The 12807-nt window shown below is 45.7% G+C and overlaps 1 protein-coding gene across 1 annotated transcript in view; it reads left to right on the plus strand.

The window, feature by feature from the left end:
- The window catches only part of LOC115125722 (calcium/calmodulin-dependent protein kinase kinase 2-like), a 29795-nt gene extending 17395 nt beyond the window's left edge, over window positions 1–12400 (plus strand). Inside the window, exons 6-16 of the mRNA XM_065004658.1 lie at window positions 2634–2767; window positions 3088–3124; window positions 3361–3382; window positions 3511–3602; window positions 5193–5392; window positions 5495–5548; window positions 6755–6828; window positions 6913–7000; window positions 7105–7236; window positions 10084–10196; window positions 11360–12400. Coding sequence (XP_064860730.1) covers window positions 2634–2767; window positions 3088–3124; window positions 3361–3382; window positions 3511–3602; window positions 5193–5392; window positions 5495–5548; window positions 6755–6828; window positions 6913–7000; window positions 7105–7236; window positions 10084–10196; window positions 11360–11432 — 1019 coding nt within the window. The 3' untranslated portion in view covers window positions 11433–12400. The remainder of the gene's footprint in view (window positions 1–2633; window positions 2768–3087; window positions 3125–3360; window positions 3383–3510; window positions 3603–5192; window positions 5393–5494; window positions 5549–6754; window positions 6829–6912; window positions 7001–7104; window positions 7237–10083; window positions 10197–11359) is intronic.
- The last annotated feature ends 407 nt before the right edge of the window (window positions 12401–12807 follow it).

Below are 12807 nucleotides of genomic sequence, written 5' to 3' on the forward strand. Positions count from 1 at the left end.
CAGTGCTGGTTGTACTCATTCACACAGCTGCAGTGCTGGTTGTAGTCATTCATACAGCTGCAGTGCTGGTTGTACTCATTCACACAGCTGCAGTGCTGGTTGTAGTCATTCACACAGCTGCAGTGCTGGTTGTAGTCATTCACACAGCTGCAGTGCTGGTTGTACTCATTCATACAGCTGCAGTGCTGGTTGTACTCATTCATACAGCTGCAGTGCTGGTTGTACTCATTCATACAGCTGCAGTGCTGGTTGTACTCATTCATACAGTTGCTGTGCTGGTTGTACTCATTCATACAGCTGCAGTGCTGGTTGTACTCATTCATACAGCTGCAGTGCTGGTTGTACTCATTCATTACAGCTGCAGTGCTGGTTGTACTCATTCATTACAGCTGCAGTGATGGTTGTACTCATTCACACAGCTGCAGTGATGGTTGTACTCATTCATACAGCTGCAGTGCTGGTTGTACTCATTCATACAGCTGCAGTGCTGGTTGTACTCATTCACACAGCTGCAGTGCTGGTTGTACTCATTCATTACAGCTGCAGTTCTGGTTGTACTCATTCATTACAGCTGCAGTTCTGGTTGTACTCATTCATTACAGCTGCAGTGATGGTTGTACTCATTCACACAGCTGCAGTGCTGGTTGTACTCATTCACACAGCTGCAGTGCTGGTTGTACTCATTCATACAGCTGCAGTGCTGGTTGTACTCATTCATACAGCTGCAGTGCTGGTTGTACTCATTCACACAGCTGCAGTGCTGGTTGTAGTCATTCATTACAGCTGCAGTGCTGGTTGTAGTCATTCATTACAGCTGCAGTGCTGGTTGTAGTCATTCATTACAGCTGCAGTGCTGGTTGTACTCATTCACACAGCTGCAGTGCTGGTTGTAGTCATTCACACAGCTGCAGTGCTGGTTGTAGTCATTCATACAGCTGCAGTGCTGGTTGTAGTGTGAGTAGAAGTAGGGATGCACATTTTATGGCTTATAAAAGTTTTGAACAAAGTATTGACCGTGCTGAATAATGACTTAAACATGAACTTACTCATCAGTGCTTTGCTGTATTCGTTGACTCTCTCTTGTCATGGTTTTGTAATCTCTCGGTATCAACTTTGCTGTGCGTTCGAGGTTTCTTTTCACAGTCTATGGCTCGAGGAAACTGTGCAAACACAGTGATCTGAGCTTTCTGATTGGCCAGCTGTAGGCCTATAGGTACACTTGATTTGCTCTCTGGGCCTGCCAGGTAGGCAGAGTTCTACGTTCAGACACATGAAATGGTTCAAAATGGGAACACTTTGCCTTCCCGGCGCTACTGCTGAATCAAGTGCACCTACCGCCAACAGTGCTAGGGCTGCTGAATCAAGTGCACCTACCACCAACAGAACTAGGGCTGCTGAATCAAGTGCACCTACCACCAACAGAACTAGGGCTGCTGAATCAAGTGCACCTACCACCAACAGCACTAGGGCTGCTGAATCAAGTGCACCTACCACCAACAGCACTAGGGCTGCTGAATCAAGTGCACCTACCTACCACCAACAGAACTAGGGCTGCTGAATCAAGTGCACCTACCACCAACAGAACTAGGGCTGCTGAATCAAGTGCACCTACCTACCACCAACAGAACTAGGGCTGCTGAATCAAGTGCACCTACCTACCACCAACAGAACTAGGGCTGCTGAATCAAGTGCACCTACCTACCACCAACAGAACTAGGGCTGCTGAATCAAGTGCACCTACCTACCACCAACAGAACTAGGGCTGCTGAATCAAGTGCACCTACCTACCACCAACAGCACTAGGGCTGCTGAATCAAGTGCACCTACCACCAACAGCACAAGGGCTGCTGAATCAAGTGCACCTACCACCAACAGCACTAGGGCTGCTGAATCAAGTGCACCTACCACCAACAGAACTAGGGCTGCTGAATCAAGTGCACCTACCACCAACAGCACTAGGGCTGCTGAATCAAGTGCACCTACCACCAACAGTGTGAAGGGAATTTTAAAAAAAATAGGAACGCAAGGCTTTATTGTAGTTTTGTTTTTACAGAAATGTTTGGTGATCGACTAGGAATGCCTTGGAGATCGACTAGGAATGCCTTGGAGATCGACTAGGAATGCCTTGGAGATCGACTAGGAATGCCTTGGAGATCGACTAGGAATGCCTTGGAGATTGACCAGGAATGCCTTGGAGATCGACTAGGAATGCCTTGGTGATCGACTAGGAATGCCTTGGAGATCGACTAGGAATGCCTTGGAGATCGACTAGGAATGCCTTGGAGATCGACTAGGAATGCCTTGGAGATCGACCAGGAATGCCTTGGAGATCGACCAGGAATGCCTTGGAGATCGACCAGGAATGCCTTGGAGATCGACTAGGAATGCCTTGGAGATCGACCAGGAATGCCTTGGAGATCGACCAGGAATGCCTTGGAGATCGACCAGGAATGCCTTGGAGATCGACCAGGAATGCCTTGGAGATCGACTAGGAATGCCTTGGAGATCGACTAGGAATGCCTTGGAGATCGACCAGTTAATCGCGATCGAACCGGTTGATGACCACTGCTGTAGACTAACCAAACCACTACACTTTCTCCCCTCCCTCCCCCCTCCTTCCTGTCCACCTGCAGGGAGACCACCCCCCCGCGGAGCCAAAGCAGCCCCCGAAGGCCCCCCTCAGCCAAAAGGACCGCTAGAACGGGTCTACCAGGAGATTGCCATCCTAAAAAAGCTGGACCATCCCAATGTAGTGAAGCTAGTGGAGGTGAGGCTCTACAATCTGGATGGTGTTTGTCCTCTTAACACAAGCTGTAGTGTGTTGCCAATGCATAATACATTAGCAACACATTATGTCACTGTTTTGAGTTCAGTGTTATTTTCATGAGACAGGAACCTCCCTGCTTCAATTGTTTTGTCAAAAATGTCATACGATATTATTGTGACTGCTCGTTGGCTCGTTGGCACCGTGGCACTGTCAGTGATTGCAAGTGGGTTTGTGTTTACAACAGACTGCTAGTATTGTGGTGTGCTGTCGGTCTAGTATGTGTGCTCCTCTGAACCTGCGGCCCTCTCTTCTCCTGCCAGGTTCTTGACGACCCTGGTGAGGACCATCTGTACATGGGTAAGATTGGCCTGATTCTGCGCTTGGCAGCGCATACATACACACACACACACACACCGATAGATATCCCTTCAGTTCACATTACACAGTCACTGTTCAACATCGTTATGAGGTGAAACACACACGTCCCACTCACTTCCTAATCAGACCCACTCACAGATTGGATCATTTTAATCATGATAACTAACTAGCGTGTTGATGATGTAGTAATGACGGCGTCTCTGTTCTTTTCACAGTGTTCGAGCTGGTCAAAAAGGGGTGGGTCAATCCTCTTGCTACTGTAATCAGTATGAACTGGAGTGAGCTCAGTCTCGTTAAGCACTGACGCTCAATTTACTGCTCTCTCGCTGTGTCTGTTTGTGTGTGTGTGTCTCGCTCGCGCACAGGGCCGTGATGGAGGAGTTGCCCACGGACAAGCCGCTAAATGAAGACCAAGCTCGGTTCTACTTCCAAGACCTAGTCAGGGGGATTGAGTTCTGTGAGTGGGTTCTCTTCTCTAATCACAGTGCTGTCTGTAGCTCACCCTCTCTTTGTTGCTGCACACCGGTAGCTCACCTGTGTTCCCTATAAATGCTGTTGTGAATGAAAAAGATTTGCACCCAAACCCTGGCTGCGAAGCCGGAACATCTGTGTATGCGATCCCTGACGCAGTGTCAATAATACAAAGGAAGTAAGCTTCCTGCGGCCTCTTTTTGAGTGTGGACCCATCACACCTTTTTGAGTGTGGACCCATCACACCTTTTTGAGTGTGGACCCATCACACCTTTTTGAGTGTGGACCCATCACACCTTTTTGAGTGTGGACCCATCACACCTTTTTGAGTGTGGACCCATCACACCTTTTTGAGTGTGGACCCATCACACCTTTTTTGAGTGTGGACCCATCACACCTTTTTTGAGTGTGGACCCATCACACCTTTTTGAGTGTGGACCATTTTTTGAGTGTGGACCCATCACACCTTTTTGGAGTGTGGACCCATCACACCTTTTTGGAGTGTGGACCCATCACACCTTTTTGGAGTGTGGACCCATCACACCTTTTTGGAGTGTGGACCCATCACACCTTTTTGGAGTGTGGACCCATCACACCTTTTTGAGTGTGGACCCATCACACCTTTTTGAGTGTGGACCCATCACACCTTTTTGGAGTGTGGACCCATCACACCTTTTTGGAGTGTGGACCCATCACACCTTTTTGGAGTGTGGACCCATCACACCTTTTTGGAGTGTGGACCCATCACACCTTTTTGGAGTGTGGACCCATCACCTTTTTGAGTGTGGACCCATCACACCTTTTTGAGTGTGGACCCATCACACCTTTTTGAGTGTGGACCCATCACACCTTTTTGAGTGTGGACCCATCACACCTTTTTGAGTGTGGACCCATCACACCTTTTTGGAGTGTGGACCCATCACACCTTTTTGAGTGTGGACCCATCACACCTTTTTGAGTGTGGACCCATCACACCTTTTTGAGTGTGGACCCATCACACCTTTTTGCTTGTCTGAATTTGCGGGTTTTACCACCCACCATTTGGGAGAGCACAATGGTCTTCTTCTGATTAGCTGCTCTTCCTCTCCTCAGACACCCACTGCCTCCTTTCCACAATGCACATCATCACAATAGCTTTCAGTGGCATTATTGCACTCAAGCACAGTGTGGCACCCTATTTCCTATATGGGGCTCTGGTCAAAGTAGTGCACTATATAGGGCATAGGGTGCCATTTGGGACTGTTTCCTATATGGGGCTCTGGTCAAAGTAGTGCACTATATAGGGCATAGGGTGCCATATAGGGGTTACTATGGACAGGGGTTACTATGGACAGGGGTTACTATGGACAGGTGTAAAGTAGGCTACAATAAGGGGTTACTATGGACAGGGGTTACTATGGACAGGGGTTACTATGGACAGGGGTTACTATGGACAGGGACTGTGAAGGAAGCGACACCGTTTAGCAGCACAGTGACGCTGGTTACAGAGGGGGAAATGAAAAGTAGTCAAATGTATGACTCGTTACCGTGAGGGCCTCTGCTAAATGACTAATAATCCTGTGCTGTTGTTTTCCAGTGCATTACCAGAGGATCATCCATCGGGACATCAAGCCCTCTAACCTCCTGGTTGGGGAGGACGGTCACATTAAGATCGCTGACTTCGGGGTCAGTAACCAGTTTGAGGGGGCCGACGCCCTCCTGACCAGCACGGTGGGCACGCCCGCCTTCCTCGCCCCCGAGACCCTCTCCGAGACCAGGAAGAACTTCTCTGGCAAGGTGAATGAGCGTCTGTCCGTGAGCTTCTCTCTGACATTCCTTAAGGGCAGCTGTTATGAGGAAATGATGTGGGTTTTAAGTGAATTCTGTTTCTTCTTATAGGCATTGGATGTTTGGGCCATGGGAGTGACGCTGTACTGTTTCGTGTTCGGAGTGGTAAACCTCTCCTCCTACTGTGCTCTATATGTTACCACAATCCACAGCTGCATGATGCTATAGTTCCGCCTTATGACTGATACGGAACATGTTTGACCTGACGCGTTGAATGTGACTCCTGTCAACAGTGTCCCTTTATGGATGAACGTTGAATGTGACTCCTGTCAACAGTGTCCCTTTATGGATGAACGTTGAATGTGACTCCTGTCAACAGTGTCCCTTTATGGATGAACGTTGAATGTGACTCCTGTCAACAGTGTCCCTTTATGGATGAACGTTGAATGTGACTCCTGTCAACAGTGTCCCTTTATGGATGAACGTTGAATGTGACTCCTGTCAACAGTGTCCCTTTATGGATGAACGTTGAATGTGACTCCTGTCAACAGTGTCCCTTTATGGATGAACGTTGAATGTGACTCCTGTCAACAGTGTCCCTTTATGGATGAACGTTGAATGTGACTCCTGTCAACAGTGTCCCTTTATGGATGAACGTTGAATGTGACTCCTGTCAACAGTGTCCCTTTATGGATGAACGTTGAATGTGACTCCTGTCAACAGTGTCCCTTTATGGATGAACGTTGAATGTGACTCCTGTCAACAGTGTCCCTTTATGGATGAACGTTGAATGTGACTCCTGTCAACAGTGTCCCTTTATGGATGAACGTTGAATGTGACTCCTGTCAACAGTGTCCCTTTATGGATGAACGTTGAATGTGACTCACTGTCAACAGTGTCCCTTTATGGATGAACGTTGAATGTGACTCCTGTCAACAGTGTCCCTTTATGGATGAACGTTGAATGTGACTCCTGTCAACAGTGTCCCTTTATGGATGAACGTTGAATGTGACTCCTGTCAACAGTGTCCCTTTATGGATGAACGTTGAATGTGACTCACTGTCAACAGTGTCCCTTTATGGATGAACGTTGAATGTGACTCACTGTCAACAGTGTCCCTTTATGGATGAACGTTGAATGTGACTCCTGTCAACAGTGTCCCTTTATGGATGAACGTTGAATGTGACTCCTGTCAACAGTGTCCCTTTATGGATGAACGTTGAATGTGACTCCTGTCAACAGTGTCCCTTTATGGATGAACGTTGAATGTGACTCCTGTCAACAGTGTCCCTTTATGGATGAACGTTGAATGTGACTCCTGTCAACAGTGTCCCTTTATGGATGAACGTTGAATGTGACTCCTGTCAACAGTGTCCCTTTATGGATGAGCGCGTCATCAGTCTGCATCAGAAGATCAAGACTCAGCCAGTGGAGCTGCCAGAGCAGTGAGTTCTCCATTCAACTCTACTGGGAGGGGATACGATCCATGATTAATCAAAGGACCCTAACTCTTGTTGTGGCCCCTACAGTTCAGACTTATCTGACGATCTGAACGATCTGCTACTGAAGATGCTTGACAAGAATCCAGAGACCAGGATATCAGTACCGCAGATTAAGGTCTGCTTTTTAGTGATTTGTGTGTGTGTGTGTGTGTGTGTGTGTTTGTAATGCACTTAGTGTGTGTGGCTGCATCACGTTGGGCCTCTCTCTGCTCCCTCCAGGTGCACCCGTGGGTGACGCGGCGAGGAGCGGAGCCCCTCCCTCTGGAGGACGATAACTGCTGCATGCTGATCGAGGTGACTGAGGAGGAGGTGGAGAACTCTGTCAAACACATCCCCAGTCTGGCCACTGTGGTGAGTGGTGGGAGGAGGACACACACAGGCCACACTGCACTGCCTTCATAGCTAGAATCTGTAGTTGATACTTCCTTTTTTGGGACTTATAAATGAATGATATGTGCCCATTGATTCTTGAAGAATATAACTTATACAGTGGGGAGAACAAGTATTTGTCATATTTTTATCATAGGTACACTTCAGCTGTGAGAGACGGAATCACAAAACAAAAATCCAGAAAATCACATTGCATGATTTTTAAGTAATTAATTTGCATTTTATTGCATGACATAAGTATTTGATAGATCAGAAAAGCAGAACTTAATATTTGGTACAGAAACCTTTGTTTGTAATTACAGAGATCATACGTTTCCTGTAGTTCTTGACCAGGTTTTCACACACTACAGCAGGGATTTTGGCCCACTCCTCCATTCAGAGCTTCTCCAGATCCGTTAGGTTTCGGGGCTGTCGCTCGGCAATACGGACTTTCAGCTCCCTCCAAAGATGTTCTATTGGGTTCAGGTCTGGAGACTGGCTAGGCCACTCCAGGACCTTGAGATGCTTCTTACGGAGTCACTCCTTAGTTGCCCTGGCTGTGTGTTTCGGGTCGTTGTCATGCTGGAAGACCCAGCCACGACCCATCTTCAATGCTCTTACTGAGGGAAGGAGGTTGTTGGCCAAGATCTCGCGATACATGGCCCCATCCATCCTGCCCTCAATACGGTGCAGTTGTCCTGTCCCCTTTGCAGAAAAGCATCCCCAAAGAATGATGTTTCCACGCTTCACGGTTGGGATGGTGTTCTTGGTTTTGTACTCATCCTTCTTCTTCCTCCAAACACGGCGAGTGGAGTTTAGACCAAAAAGCTCTATTTTTGTCTCATCAGACCACATGACCTTCTCCCATTCCTCCTCTGGATCATCTAGATGGTCATTGGCAAACTTCAGACGGGCCTGGACATGCGCTGGCTTGAGCAGGGGGACCTTGCTTACGCTGCAGAATGTTAATCCATGACGGCGTAGTGTGTTACTAGTGGTTTTCTTTGAGACTGTGGTCCCAGCAGGTCCTGCCGTGTAGTTCTGGGCTGATCCCTCAACTTCCTCATGATCATTGATGCCCCACGAGGTGAGATCTTGCATGGAGCCCCAGACCGAGGGTGATTGACCGTCATCTTGAACTTCTTCCATTTTTTAATAATTGCGCCAACAGTTGTTGCCTTCTCACCAAGCTGCTTGCCTATTGTCCTGTAGCCCAATGTGATTTTCTGGATTTTTGTTTTAGATTCCGTCTCTCACAGTTGAAGTGTACCTATAATAAAAATTACAGACCTCTACATGCTTTGTCAGTAGGAAAACCTGCAAAATCGTCAGTGTATCAAATACTTGTTCTCCCCAGTGTAAATGCCTCATGAGCTTTAGTTCAACTGTCGCACCGCATCAGAACCCAATATATAAACTTGTTTTGCTCCAATGTTTGTTGACATCGTAAATGTAAACGGGCGCTGCACAGCCTCAAAACATGGTTTTAAACTATAATGTTGATATCCATAGCTCTGTTTATGAATTAAAGAGTGGTTATATTTCTCCAGGCCCATCCCTCAGTTTTTTACCAAAACGGGCGGGGTAAACGCGTTGTTAATTGTTTCAGTTAAGGATTAGCTTTAACACGGGATTAAACATGATAGCATTAAACATGATAGCACAGGATTAAACATGATAGCACAGGATTAAACATGATAGTACTAAACATGATAGCACGGGATTAAACATGATAGCACAGGATTAAACATGATAGCACAGGATTATAACAGGATTAAACATGAGGATTAAACATGATAGCACGGGATTAAACATGATAGCACTAAACATGATAGCACAGGATTAAACATGATAGCACGGGATTAAACATGATAGCACAGGATTAAACATGATAGCGCGGGATTAAACATGATAGCGCGGGATTAAACATGATAGCACGGGATTAAACATGATAGCGGGATTAAACATGATAGCGCAGGATTAAACATGATAGCACAGGATTAAACATGATAGCACAGGATTAAACATGATAGCACGGGATTAAACATGATAGCACGGGATTAAACATGATAGCACAGGATTAAACATGATAGCACGGGATTAAACATGATAGCACGGGATTAAACATGATAGCACGGGATTAAACATGATAGATTAAACAGGGGATTAAACATGATAGCATGATAGCACAGGATTAAACAGGATTAAACATGATAGCATGGGATTAAACATGATAGATTAAACATGATAGGATTAAACATGATAGCACGGGATTAAACATGATAGATAAACATGATAGCACGGGATTAAACATGATAGCACGGGATTAAACATGATAGCAGGATTAAACATGATTAAAGCAGGGGAGGATTTAAACATGATAGCGCGGGATTAAACAGGATTAAACATGATAGCGGGATTAAACATGATAGCATGGGATTAAACATGATAGCACAGGCTCAGAACTCACACTCAGGCTCATTTTGCAGTAGGCATTCTCTTGGTGTACTGGGACAAGAGGCCACACTTTACAGTTCACAAAAGATACCTTATGAATCATTCATTGATTTTATCGTCAGTTTCCTTTCAGCTCTTTTGATAGTTTCCTCTACAATTACTGTTGTACAGCTGGGTAGTTACACTGGTTACACAGAAGTTATAAAGGCATTAAACTACGAGGGCGAACTTTATATGAAGTGTTGTAACTAATAAACGACTGTTTGACCAGAAAAAGTGAATGATAAACGTAGGACATTTGTTCACAGCCACTCTGCTCTGTGACAGGTGTCAATCTTAACCCAACCCATTCAAATGTCTCTGTCTCTGTAGATCCTGGTGAGGACCATGCTGAGGAAGCGCTCCTTTGGGAACCCCTTTGACTGGGGCCGCCAGAGAACCGAAGACCGAGGCACCGGTCTGTCTGCACCAGGGCACGTGCTCACGTAAGTTCTCCTCTCTTAGGCCTTTTACACGGCTCTCTAGTCAGTAGAGAAACATATTTTCTAAACAGTTAGGGTTGCAAAATATCTGTGTTTTTCTCAGGTTTTCTCAAAATCCTGGTTGTAGGATTCTGGATTTCCTACTTATTTCCGGAACATTTCTGGAAAACCTGGCAATTTTAAGAAAGTTTCCAGAAATCCTACAATCACTTAATAATGTAATGTAGTTCATATTGCAATAGAAAAGCTCAGTGTTGGGGGTTATTTTGTACATGGCTAATTATTCTTATCTTGCAAAATGGATTCTTAATTGTCATTAAATTATAGTAGGATGTCACGTAGATGGTGTTAAGATTTTCTTGTGATATACTCGTCTGTGCTTGGCAACCTCTTAATCTGCCCCCTCCCTCTGCCCTCCCTCTGCCCCCTCCCTCTGCCCTCCAGCAAAGGGAGGGGGGGCAATGTGAGATACTGCTACATTCATAGTAAACAAAGAAGGTAAAGGACTATGGGCCTGCCACTGCCTTGCCTGCCTATCTAGCTCAATACTATTCAAGTGGTATGAAACTCACTTAAGTCCATAGGCATGAGTGGTGTTCGTCGTCAAGTGCTCCTGTGTAACAGATCAACATGCAGTCAAGGGAATAATCATAGCCAATACACAGGGGTACTTGAAACCATGTCTGGGAACCTCTTGCTGATCCCCCAACTGGGGTGACATGGGGTTCCCGTACGACCAAGTGCAATCTAAGGTGTTTCTGGTCAAGTGTGAACTGAACAGCAATGAGCAGAGCAGAAACTGTCAAGTCAGCAAATTAGAATGAATCAATCTCATCCTTGGCCAAGCACTTATAGAACTGCAGCCTAATAAACACTTTCCCTGTGAAAACCCTGATTTAAATTTGCATGCAGCATCACAATACCCTCCTCCCTCCCATGAACATACCAGTGTTGTTGTTTTTTAAATCTCTGACCTGAATGTTCAGCCAACAGCTTGCCAAATTCCCTCTCTGCTCAATCTCTCCCAGTTACGTAGCTAACAAGTGAATGGTTCCACTCAGTTTCCCAGCTAAACTGAGGTTAACTAGCTGTATCTCTGTAGAATTGACACAGGTACTTAGCACTGGTGGCTGTACTGAATTCTGCTCCTCCGGTTTGTTTCCTAGGAAACAAGAGAGCGGGGAGGGCATGAGAAGTATGGACCTGCCCTTGGTGGGCGAAGATGAGACTCTTTCCTGATGCGGTGTGGTTTCTCAGCACGAGGGTGAAGGCATGCTAGCGAATTATGTTGGTTGAAGCCACTAATGTCTTTTGTGGAGGTGGACAGGACTGTTATAGGGATGATGAGCACCCTGATGAGCACCCTGATGAGCACCCTGATGAGCACCATGATGAGCACCCTGATGAGCACCCTGATGAGCACCCTGATGAGCACCCTGATGAGACGGGACCCTTTTGGTGAAAGCTCCCTCCTGACTGTCCACTCACTAACACCCATCTGTAATGCTCATGTTTCTAGTCGCAGGCTTCTGATATAAAGGTCTGTGTTTTAGCCTAGCTACATGTGTTTCTCCAGGCCTCTTCCGTTTGAAAAGGCTCTCACGTTTACTGCAGGGGTATGGGGGACGGGAAGGGGTGTTTTAGCGACGGTTGTACATTTTCAAGGGGCGACCCCTGTCCCCCACATATTAGTAGAGCAAGTTACTTGACTATGATTGTCTGGACCACTCACCATCAATGTGGACAGTTTTGTAACGATAAACAGGAGAGGTTTATTGAAACGAAAAATAGAGAGAGAAAAAAATGTTTACTACATTCATGGTTTGCATGTGAGTTTGTTCCTTTCCCAGTGCAGCCATTGTTTACGCTACATAAGCTGCACAATCATAGAATTAGTTATCGATGCACAAACTATTTATTTTACTAATTCAGTAAAGGTTTGTTGTAAAATGTCTCCCAGTTACTACAACTGGTGAAGAGTGTGTACTTGTTAAAAGTGTGGGGGGCCAAGGGGGATGGGACAATGTTGAAGCTCAAGTCAAAAATAATGTGTTTGTGGCATGTTTGTTTCTTTAAAGCTTTTTATATGGTAATATATTGACGGGTGTGGTTTTTAAACCTCTCATTTTCAGGACACCAAAAATCAATTAAATTGTGTATTTTGTAAACTAATAGCAAACACCTTTAAAACAAGTGACTATTTCTGATTACAATGTCATTGTGAAATGATAGGAATTATATTGTCTCTTACAAATGAATTTCACTCCCAGGCATATAGTGTGGCTGCAGACCTCTTGTACAAATCTATGCATGACATATCTGTTCCGGAATTGGTTTGAATTAGATCAAGTTGTCATCAGATATGGTAAGATACAAACGTGCTAGTAGAAGTCAGCCGTTGCCACTGGAGTACAACTCTTTTTCCATGGCGGTCGAATGATCTTCCCAGTTGTCTTGTGGCATGTTTATTTTTTATGTTTACCTCTTGCCTTCTTTTTTGTTGCACGTAGTTAGACGGTGTTTGTGTATGGATAGCTACGCGTAGTTAGACTGTGTTTGTGTATGGATAGCTACGCGTAGTTAGACTGTGTTTGTGTATGGATAGCTACGCGTA

This window comes from Oncorhynchus nerka, linkage group LG19 (genome assembly GCF_034236695.1).
Source record: "Oncorhynchus nerka isolate Pitt River linkage group LG19, Oner_Uvic_2.0, whole genome shotgun sequence".
NCBI classification, from domain to species: Eukaryota; Metazoa; Chordata; class Actinopteri; order Salmoniformes; family Salmonidae; genus Oncorhynchus; species Oncorhynchus nerka.